This window comes from Budorcas taxicolor, chromosome 9 (assembly GCF_023091745.1).
Source record: "Budorcas taxicolor isolate Tak-1 chromosome 9, Takin1.1, whole genome shotgun sequence".
NCBI classification, from domain to species: Eukaryota; Metazoa; Chordata; class Mammalia; order Artiodactyla; family Bovidae; genus Budorcas; species Budorcas taxicolor.
The window spans coordinates 7,080,601-7,092,427 of NC_068918.1; the positions used below are offsets into that span (position 1 = coordinate 7,080,601).

Genomic DNA, 11,827 nt, shown 5'->3' on the forward strand with positions numbered 1-11,827 from the left:
TAGTGTATGGTTACTAAAGCAATAATCTTATTGAAATTTTCATTATACTTTTATATAGTTGTCCTATATAACTTGTAATCTTATTTTTCTTATAGGGAGCAAATGGCGAAAGAGATGTCAGAAATTTTGACTAGGTTAGTGCAGTGTAATTTGGGGAGATCAGTGTCACATCAAAATCATATTTTCATCACTTGGACCAGAACCTGTTACATAGAGTAGCCTGTTCTTCCCACGTAAATTTCCTGTACAAGTAATGTCACTCTGCCCTCTTGCCACACTAACGTAGAAAAAGGTTATAAAAAACAAACAACAGAGCTCCTGTAAATTGGCCTTTTTCAGTGGGGATACGACTGGTGTTCGGGCGGGACTGTCCCTTGTTGCCGGTGCTGTCGCCCTCACCTGGGACCCCACCAGTTCAGCCTCAGTCGGGGAACCCTTCCTGTCCTTGTGACAGAAGGGACGCTTTGAAACGCCCCCTGAGGGTGGTGCTGCCCCCTGACTGAGACCCACTCTGCCTGGGGAAGGAAGGAGAAGTGAGGAAGCGTGTGGCCCAGGCCCCTGCCCACCACGGCACAGGGATGGAAGACCAGGGTGGAAAAGCTGAGCTGAGCCACCGAGGGGTAGGGCTTCCCAGCAGGATCTGGTCCATTATCACCTGGATACGAATCAACCTTTTAACTTTCAATTCTGAACTTACAGAGCTAATTGAAAGTGTTCAAATTAATGTTTTTTTTTTAAAATCAAAGTCAATTTTGCCACTGCCTTACTCTGTTGTTCACATGATTGTCTTTATAACAAGTCTAAATAATCGGTCGTTGAAAGTGAACCTTCATTTTCTATCTTAATACTTCCAAAGCTGAGGGGAGCATTTACGTGAATTTGATTTATGTCCTTCTTAGGATGCTGAATATGCTTTTTAGCAGGTGTATTTTTCTCTGAGGTAATATGAATTAAAAGTTGGTAACAGTAAAACCATATTTCAAGCAGTAATAATTTGAATTCAGTGTGATTTTTAGAAGTATCAAAATACATCTTATGTATATCAACATCTCATGTATATTCTGACCATCTATAAAGCTGTATATTGTGTAAAATCACTTTCTCTTTCAAAAGGAAAGAAAACAGCAAAAATGCATAATTTGAGCTGCCTTTCTAGAAAAGACTGGTAGAAGAGCTAGGAAGAAAAGATAATTTTTTGGTTAAACTTATTGAATGGTGGTTTCAGATTGCAGGAAAGAAAAAACAGATATTTGAATAATGTTAAAAGCATAGTTTATTGTTAAGGGTAATAGAGAGAGCTTGCTGACACACAGCTGGCTTGTTTTGAGCAAAGCATTTAAGAACAAAAAGCTCTGTGAAGAATAGCCAGTTACACGGCTTATGAAGAAATTCTGCAGTGAGCTTGAAACAGATTGTAACCATGAAAATGCAGGAAGGACTAAACGGGCACACACTATTCTTTAACTTGGCTTATAAGTGACTAAAAATCATCAGGTCTAACAGGTCTTAAGTATGTAGAGTGAAGTATGCTACTTTTTATTCTCTAAAAATGCATAACTACCCCTTTCGAAGAGTCACAAGTACCTTGTTTCAATTTTAAGCTTAGCACCGAAGGAGTAATTTTATTTCAGGAAGGACGATTCATATTTTCAAGCATCATTTTTAAATAACATTAGTCTCATTAAGTGTCTTATGTCTTGGTTGCTTGCCATGTTTGCTGTTGTCTTTCAAAATGTAAAATGCTGAGAAAATATGAGGTCATTTTGAACATTATACCATGGTCATCCCTCAGGAGCATTGCTGTGAAACAGCTTATCCCATTTAATTTTTAAACTATTTATTATTTTACTTTTTATATTGTAAATATATGTATTTTATTTTTTATTTCTTTCTATTTTCCCACTCAAATGTTCCTACCAGTTGGGGCATGTTATAGTACTTGTACCCTTTGGAATCTCCGTTATCTGTCTCATGACCTACAACCATTTTCCTTTAATTTACTGGTTGTCATATTATTACTCACTGAATACCAAGATGTGGTTTTATCTGCTTATAGAACTTTTCAAACTTTTGACCTGAACTCAAAAGTCACAAAGTTTCCAGGCTCCAGCAGCTCTTCTGGAGACTTATGCAAAGGGTGGCAGTTTGGCTACTCCCCTGGGGACTTGTAAATATCCAGACATTCAGGGAGAATCAGCCAGTAGGAACGGTTGGGGCTTGGTCATCTGCAGCTTACAACAGTCTGCAGGTGACTGGCCCTTAACCCGTCACGTGCTTCTAACGATCTTAAAGTATGTGATTTTTAAAAACAATTTTCAATTAAAGTATAGTAGATTTACAGTATTGTGTAAGTGTATAGCACAGCAGTTCCGTATATACTTTTTTAGATTCTTTTCCCTTACTACATGGATGGGCTATCCGCTCCAGTATTCCTGGGCTTCCCTGGTGGCTCAGCTGGCAAAGAATCTGCCTGCAATGAGGGAAACCTGGGTTCGACTCCTGGGTTGGGAAGATCCCCTGGAGAAGGGAACATCTACCCATTCCAGTATTCTGGCCTGGAGAATTCCATGGACTGTATGCTCCCTGGGGTTGCAAAGAGTCAGATACAACTGAGCGACTTTCACGTCACATAATCACATAATACTGAGCTTAGTTCCTGGGCTATACAATAGGTCATTGTTGGCTATTAATTCTATACATAATAGTATGTATATGTTAATTCCAGCTTCTCAATTTATCCCTTCCCTACCAGCTTTTCCCCTTTGGCAACCATAAGTTTGTTTTTTGTGTCTGTGATCTTTTTCTGTCTTGAGAATAAGTTCATTTGTGTCTTTTTTTTTTTCTTTTAGAGTCCATATATAAGAGATATCACTTGATATTTGTCTTTATCTGTCTGACTTAGTACAGTAATCTCTAGGTCCATTCATGTTGCTGCAAATGGCATTTTATTCCTTTTTATGGCTGAGTAATAGTCCATTGTATCTATTAATTATACCTACATCCTCTTTATCCATTCATTTGTCGCTGGACATTTGGGTTGCTTCTATGTCTGGCTGTTGTAAATAACTCTGCTATGAACATTGGGGTGCATGTATCTTTTCCAGTTATGGTTTTCTCTGAATATATGCCCAGGAGTGGGATTGCAGGATCATGTGGTAGTTCTGTTATTAGTTTCTTAAGGAACCTCCATAGTGTTCTCCATAGTGGTTGTACCAATTTACATTCCCACCAACAGCCTAGGAGGGTTCTCTTTTTTTGCTCATTCTCTCCAGCATTTATTATTTGTAGACTTTTTGATGATGCCGTTCTGACTAGTGTAAGGTAATACCTCATTGTGGTTTTGATTTTGAGGAATATATATATATACACACTATATATATAAATGTATTAAGTCTTGATCATATATCCATGAGTTAAAATATTTAAACAGATATGGGTAAAATATTTAAACAAGTATTTAAAAATTTTAAATTTAAAAATATTTAAATCAGAACTTCTGAGTCCATGGTACTAGAATATTGGAATTAGAAGTTCTGATTTAAAATCTCATACAAAAATGATGCAGTGGAAAATTTTAATTTGCCGGGGCATTCCATAGTATACCATTTTTAATCTCATCTATTAAAGATAAAAAAATTATATTTTCCAGTAGTTGTTTCCAGCTTGCAAACTTAGGTTCATTTTCTTGCCTATTTAGTCAGTATTTTGTGTTTCTAGTTTCAGTATGTAAAAATGTGTAATAATTACAGAGGCCCTGCTGTACAAGCCACCAAGGCGGCTGCTGGTACCAAGAAACACGATCTTAGTAAGTGGAAATACGCAGAACTCCGAGATACCATCAATACTTCTTGTGGTAAGTGTACAAGTAGGATGAAAAGTGGGACGGTTCCGTAGCTGGCAAGTAAATACCTAGATTGGGGTGGGAATTTTTTTCATATAAATTAGTTGAAGCCAGTCTCTTTTTACTCACACCTTGCGTGAAGACCTCGTTTCTTCACAAAGCTAAAAGACAGATATTAAGTTAAATTGATTTTGCGGGCCAGAGAGGAAGAGCACAGAGAAGTTACAGTTAGGGCTGTATCAGTGCCTGACTCTCCTAACATGTGCTTCCTGGTGGCTCAGACAGTAAAGAGTCCTCCTGCAGTGCGGGAGACCTGGGTTCGATCCCTGGGTTGGAAAGATCCCCTGGAGGAGGGCATGGCAGCCCACTCCGGTATTCTTGCCTGGAGAATCCCGCGGACGGAGGAGCCCGGCGGGCTGCGGTGCATGGGGCCACAGAGTCGGACACGGCGGAGCGACTGAGCACAGCTCACAGCACTCCTGTCATTATCCGTAATAGCTGAATGCCTGCGTATCAGGCCCTTTTGGGCTCTGAGCTCAGTTGCTTCAGTTGTGGCCAACTCTTTGCAACTCCGTAAACTATACCCCTTCAGGCTCCTTTGTCCATGGGATTATCCCAGCAAGAATTTTGGCCCATAAATGTAGAGTGAAAAATGACAGTGGAGTTTTTCCTTTTTAAAGCTGTTTTTCTTCCAACAGAACTGAGTAAAATACTGTATCCAGGGGATCTCACACAGTTGTGTTCACGTGTCAGTCATAGTATTTGAATTTGGGACACTGTAACTAGGACCTCAGACGTCATAACTGTGCAGGATGCCTCACTGTTGTTTTTTCCCTTGTCACTGAATTTATCTGCATAATTACAAATGTAAGACATGTAGTGCTTTTAAATCTAGCTTATATTCGAGCACAGTGACTTCTTATTCTGTTATTCTGGTCTATGACCTTGGACAAATGACTTAACCTCTCTGATCCAAGTTCCTTATCTATAAAAGACCTGTTTGGTCCAGAGTTCTTGTGTGGAGTAAAGATATAAGATAGTAGTTATGCATAAGAAAATGCTCTGTAAGTATTAAAAAATAGTATTACCATGAAAGTACTCATCTTTGGCAATAATTGGTTTACTTTTGATTTTGTACTGTTAATTTAAAAATGAAACCTTCATTTAAAAATATGTATGTTTATGCCAAAGAATAATTATGCTAGAGAACTAAATTAGGATGTTAATTGCTTTTTTTTTTAAATCTTTCTATGTACCTGATAGATATTGAGCTCCTGGCAGCTTGCAGAGAAGAATTTCATAGGCGACTAAAAGTGTATCATGCTTGGAAATCCAAGAACAAGAAGAGAAATACCGAAACAGAACAGCGTGCTCCAAAGTCTGTTACTGATTATGGTAAAAACACATCTGTACTTCTAAATGTTCCAAAGTATATGTGTATAATTACATGTAACTATGTATAACGCATTTGGGTAAAACTCTCCAAGTTTCCTCTTACTTTAGAACTGTGGGTCCACTGAACCTAACACAACCATAATGGCTTATCTTTCAAAGTATTATTTCTGTTGGGTAAATAATACTTTAAAGTCATATTTTTTTACAAGTATTGAATTTGCTTGTTAAGATAATTTTTAGGGGTAAGAATTGCCTCTACTGAGGAAGTTGTGTGATAATGCTGTAAATACATATTCTTTGCACATATGCATATACAGACATATGTAAAGATTAAGTGTAGAAATATAAAGAGTACTATGAAAAAAGAATATTTATTGCAAATGCTGCTGCTGCTAAGTCACTTCAGTCGTGTCCGACTCTGTGTGACCCCACAGACGGCAGCCCACCAGCCCCCGTCCCTGGGATTCTCCAGGCAAGAACACTGGAGTGGGTTGCCATTTCCTTCTCCAGTGCATGAAAGTGAAATTTGAAAGTGAAGTCACTCAGTCATGTCTGATTCACTTTATAATATTGTGAAAATATAAGAGTGAGAAATAGTACCTTGGTTTAGAAGAATTTTCCTGCAACCAGAATTTGATTTTTTGACTGAGACCTAAAAATGAATCTTGCTACTTTGCTGTTCTAAAGGCAAAGCTGTATATGTGAAATTGGGGAATACAGCAGAAGAGTCATGACCTAGTAAAAGCACATACTAGCTTTAACATTAAGTAAGAATAACTGTGAGTTGTAATTTCAGTCTTAATAGTTAGAATTTCATTTATTCAACTTGCTACAGGAGCAGTTTATTAGGTTAATTCTGGTTAATGTCAAGATGACAGCTATTAATATCTTTTTTTTTAAAGAGGTCTATCCCCAATTCTTGATAGTATAGTTTAGCCATGCATGACCCAAGCTGACTTAGGAAATGAGCTCATGGTTATATTTTGTCTCCTTACTACCTTCCTAGCAAATAAAACAGTGTTTGATGAAAGGCAATTAGATGGTAAAATTTAAGTGTTTCTATGCTGTTGCAAAGATTAGATTGAGGAAGGGACGTGCTAGTGACTGCTTATGGGTGTCGTCAATTGGAATGTCAGACTCTTGAAAGAGCAGTAAGCTTGCCTTGCAACTAAGAGATGGCAGGTGGAAAGCCCTCTAAACATTGCTCTTCTGTAACTACCACACTCTTCTCTGGTTTAAAACTTTGTCTCTGGGAATTGAAGATGACACAGTGATTCCATTCTCTGTTCACTGTCTGTACCATGTTCCTACCACCGTTGCTGTGTTTTGTGAAAATGGCAAAGGAGTATTCTTTTTAGCAATAATCTTTAGCTGTAATTTCTAATCATGACCTTCAACTGATTGACTTTCTTTATGTTCTATTTTAAAATTTATACATCTGAATGATTGCACTTCTTTAAAGAAATAAATGTTATCATATTTGACATCCACATTTTTAATGAATATGTAAGTATTTATTGTATTATTGTATCAAACCAAACTTTGGCACCTTACTCAGCCAACTTTGCCCCAAAAGGAGCAAATAAAATGTGGCTTACCTTACTGGTTCCCATACTGTTTCCATTCGTAATGTACCACTGGGAAGAACAACAGAGTAGATTAAGAAAATTTCCCAAGGGTCCCATCTGATATGTGAACAAAACTAGGACTTGTATATGGACATACTCCACATATATGTAATCTTCAGAGAGTTTTAATTGAACATGGTGCATTTTCAGGGTAAAATGTAACTTCTGCTCTGAAAAGTACATTTTTATTTTTCTCTCATGTAAAACTCATTCTGACACAGGAATACAGTTAAAAGGAAAGGTGACGAGCACCAAGATGCTTAACAGCTTATTTGAGAAAATTCTGTTCTCCAGGAGGTTTCCTAATGGTGCAGCTGCTTGACTTGTAAAAGCAATGGCTCTGCAGTTTAATATTTAGAAGGATTAGAATTCCTTAATTTGAGAAAGCAAAATGATGACAACCTAGCGATTAACAAAAATATAACCTTGGTGTTGCTGCCTTAAAGAGTAAGACGTTGGCAACTCGTGATTAGTTCTGAAGAGTTAGGAATTGGGAGGCTCAGAAACCCATTTCCTTTTGCTGTAGTAGGGGAGCATGCCCCTCAGCACATTTACCCTGGAAAGAGGCTTTCAGAAATAATTTCGGGGGGCAGTAGCAAATTACCCAGTAAAGGTTTATATTTACTTGCTTGAAACAGTGACTTTGGAGAGTAGTTTTATTTCATCGTCCCTAACTAAAAATGTTGTCAGCTTAAGATTTAAGACAGTGTGAAGAAATTAAAACCTGCTGAGTATATGTAAGTGTGGTAGTGCTTTTTCTCTATATAAAAAGCATTTTTAATGAATTTATGAGTTATTCTCTTCCCCCCCCCCCACAAAAATTCTAGTAATACTTTAATGGTACTCTCATGTTGATTATTAAGTTGCTGTTTTGGATTTTTATTTGGATATTGCTGTGTTTAAAAATTAAATTTCGGTCCTCTTTGTATGTCTATCAAGCAGGATGTCCCCCAAACATAAAATAGATTTTTAAAAGTTGGAAAGCAGCATCTACTTGTAAGTTATTATAGGAGTACTTGGCTATGGATAGGGAATTTATCTGTTAGTCACCACCTCCATTGAGGGGAAATCATTATGAATTAGAAGAATGCTTATTTAACATTTTTGGCATTTTTATCTTTTCTTCAACATAAAATATTTGTTCACAGATTTTGCACCATTTTTGAACAATTCACGTAAGTCAATGGGTGGTTACTCATGAGCTAACTGGAAGATGGGTTAAAAATATAAAGTACTAACTTCTAAACATTGTTTTGCTACAATTTTAAGGTGAATTATAGTACATTAATTTTGGTTTATATGTACTAAGATACTTAATTTGAGATAGTACTTTCATTTGGATCACTCCAAAATATATTTGCAGAAAAAAATTTAATTAATCTGTTACTTTATCGAAGTGCTCAGTCGCTCAGGCATGTTTGACTCTTTGCGACCCCATGGACTATAGCCAGGCTTCTCTGTCCATGGAATTTTCCAAGCAAGAATACTGGAGCAGCTCGCCATTTCCTGCTCCAGGGGATCTTCCCAACCCAGGGACTGAACCTGCATCTCCTACTCTAGCAGGCGGACTCTTTACCAGTGCTCCACCTGGGAAGTCCCTATTTTACCAAATTGCTTCCTTTTTAAAAAACCTAGCATTTTAAGCTGAGTATATACAATTCTTATTGTAGCAAAACTCTATCTTAATGAGCAGCTAGTCTTTTAGAATAAAGACTAACTTTAGGTGCTGGTTTCAAATGCTGTAATAGTATAAGGATTTCTGTCCAAAGAGATTTGACTTTCATGTGATAATGTACACAGCTTAATAGAATACCTCTTAATAGGAAGAGAAGATTATTCTGATACTTCTATAGCTTCCTATGATACATGTGTTTTGATAATGTAAAAATCTTTGAGTCATCTTAGTGTACAGTAAATTTCTTCTAGAATCAGTTGAACAGTAATGATTTGAATATGATGCCATATTTATTTGCCAAATGGTTGCACATAATTATTTTTTACTGCTTCTAGTAACTTACAAACTTAAAGATTTGAAACATTTTCATACACTTTAGAAGAACAATTGAATGTGAAAGAAATAGTTGTTTAGAAGATTAGTTTTAAGCTTTCCACATCTGTATCTTTGTACTTTTCCAGATGACTGTTCATTTCCAGGCTTGCCAAATACAGTTTGCTTTCTCACATTAGTAAAAAAAAGCCATCCAAGGCTTTCTGTTGGGTTTCTTAATTTTATCCAACAGGAGATTGTTATTTTGAAAGAAAAAAAGTAGGTTATACTAATGTGTGGCCATTGGTATCTAGTATGTTTCGATCAGTAGGACCTTGTTTTCTAATTCACTGTTTAAGATGGAAGGGAGGGTTTTTTCCTTTTAATCCTTTTAATAAACTGTTTTAGTTTTGAGTTAGTGTATATCCTGAAGAGTAGCTAGTTTTTAAAACTCGAAGTGGAAACACTGAACTGTAAGTTGTTTTGAGGGACTAGGAATGAGAGGATAAATAAGCTCTTCTCTGGTAACATGCTGAAGGCGGTACAGCTTTTTTAAATCACTAACAAAGCTGGGACTCTCTTCTCATAGGCATATACAACTTTGCTAACTGCTTTTTGCTTTCTGTTGTTTGCACAGAAATAAATTCAGCTGCTCTGTAGCTTTTGCTGTTGGTGCAAGAGGTAGAATAAGAGTAATTTCATCCTTTCAGTACTTGGAAAGTCTTACAAAAGCCATGTGACTGTCCTTGACTTAGACATATAAGTTTTCATTGACGTACTTAGTTTCAGTGAGATTCTTAACTGAGCTGCAGTAAATGATTGGTCTACCTTTAAAGTTGTGAGTATAGAGAATATCAAACAGATTAACCATAATTATGCTCCTGAAGATGTAAAGTCATTGCCCCAGAGAACTGTGTTTTCAGGAAAAAAAAAAAAAAACCAACCATAATGAAAATTGAGCAAGGGAAAAGAGGTTACTGTGAGCTCAATACTCAGTGTTAACAGAAAAGCAAGGATTTTTCTTTTCCATTGGCAAAGAGAACCAAATATTATACACGTTCCACTTACTACAATGGATTTTATTCCAAGAGAAGTCTAATTTCAGAGTAAGTAAATCTGAGTGAAAGTTCATGCTTACTGTTACAGTTTTGTTGCCATGAAGTTGTTTAAATCTTATTCATAAAATATCTGTGTTATCTTGGCCATTTTAAATCCCCAGATCAGTTGGCAAATGAGAAAACTTTTATGTCTTTCACTTCTTTGAGGAAATTGTGGTTAAATTGTCTAATACCTAGAATCCCTTAGATTTGTAAAATTGCTATTTGTTTCATCATAAATCGTCCCATAAAAATCATTCTGCAGTGTTCATATGAACTCCTTGGAGGAAAACTATAAATCTAGTAAACAGAACTAGTTTGCCTTCCTGCCGTGTGAGTTCATTGCATGAGTTCATTTTGGGTAGGGATGCAAGCATTTGTGGGAATTGCTGGGGGCTGCTGTTGTTATTGCTGCTGCCAGTGGTGCTGGTGATGTGGTGCTGGTGGTTGGGGTGTGTGTGGGGGGAGAGAATATTCTAAAAAAAAAAAAAAATCCTGCTTTGAATTGTATTTATTTGTAGAGAATTCATATTTACATTTTGTTTTAAATTCACTATCAGGACCCCCTGTCTCGGCTTAAAAAAAAAATTGGTAATGCATTCTAGGATTAAAGACTGTTTACCTTATCCCTTGGGTGACTGTCCTTATTCCCTGTGACAGCTCAGCAGAACCCGGCAGCCCAGCTCCCTGCCAGGCAGCAGGAGATCGAGATGAACCGACAGCAGCGTTTCTTCCGCATCCCATTCATCCGCCCCGCAGACCAGTACAAAGACCCGCAGAACAAGAAGAAAGGCTGGTGGTATGCCCATTTTGATGGACCATGGATCGCCCGGCAGATGGAGCTTCATCCTGACAAGCCCCCCATTCTCCTCGTGGCTGGTGTGTACAATTCCCATGAACAAACATTTATAAAGCAGAAAAGTAGTGCATACCGTCCGAATGAAATGGGCTAAGGTAATAATGCAGTGAAGTTCAGGGTTGAGGAATGGAGTTTTGCAGTTAAATCACATCAGTTGAGGATAACTTATTTACAGCGTGGAATCAATCGTTTGGATTGTGTCCTCGTGGAGCACACAGAAACTTGTCTGTGTCTTTGCGTATCTAATTATATCGGTTGCCTTGTAGTGGTTTAAGGAACTGTGGCGTTTCTCTTAACCCTGGTAACTTGTTGGACCACCTCCATCCTCACCACATTCTGAAATGGTGTACTTGGGGGAGGACACGTTTCTTACTGGTGAATTTATGAAGCAAATTTCAACCTTCGAGGAAGGAAATGAAGTTTTAAAAGTTCTCAAATCTGTGACAACTGGTAGACATTTCAGGAATAAAGTTTACAGTAAACAGATCTGAAAGGAGGTATGGTTAATTCTGATGTCTCTATCCGTGCAGGGAAGGATGACATGGAGATGTGTGAGTTGAATCTTGAAGAGACAGGCCTGACTCGAAAGCGTGGTGCTGAGATTCTGCCAAGACAGTTCGAAGAAATCTGGGAGCGCTGTGGAGGCATCCAGTATCTCCAGAGTGCAATCGAGAGCAGGCAGGCCAGACCCACATATGCCACGGCCATGCTGCAGAATCTGTTAAAGTAGAAGGTGCGCTGCCCTTGCAGCTGGGAGGCCTTGCCATGGCACTAGGTAGGGAGTGTGCCCCAGAGATTGAACCCTTCCACGATCAAGTTAGGATTACTCACACAAAGTGAACAGATTTTACTAATCATGGCTTTTTGTTAAATCAAGGTTAATTATGGTAGTGACTTTGGGACCGAAAAATTGTTTTCCTGGTATCCAGCTGTAACTGTTAGACCGCTCATCATTGTGATACTTGTTACACTTGGACAGACTCTGACATCTCTCTTTCTTTGCCAACAGACTACCTTAAA

General features: G+C 37.8%; 1 protein-coding gene across 1 annotated transcript in view; it reads left to right on the plus strand.

Moving 5' to 3' along the window:
* The window catches only part of MYO6 (myosin VI), a 98,384-nt gene extending 86,847 nt beyond the window's left edge, over positions 1–11,537 (plus strand). The window contains exons 30-35 of the mRNA XM_052645655.1: positions 96–134; positions 3,750–3,853; positions 5,105–5,236; positions 8,013–8,039; positions 10,609–10,827; positions 11,338–11,537. Of these exons, the coding sequence (XP_052501615.1) occupies positions 96–134; positions 3,750–3,853; positions 5,105–5,236; positions 8,013–8,039; positions 10,609–10,827; positions 11,338–11,537 (721 nt within the window). The remainder of the gene's footprint in view (positions 1–95; positions 135–3,749; positions 3,854–5,104; positions 5,237–8,012; positions 8,040–10,608; positions 10,828–11,337) is intronic.
* Positions 11,538–11,827: the final 290 nt, after the last annotated feature.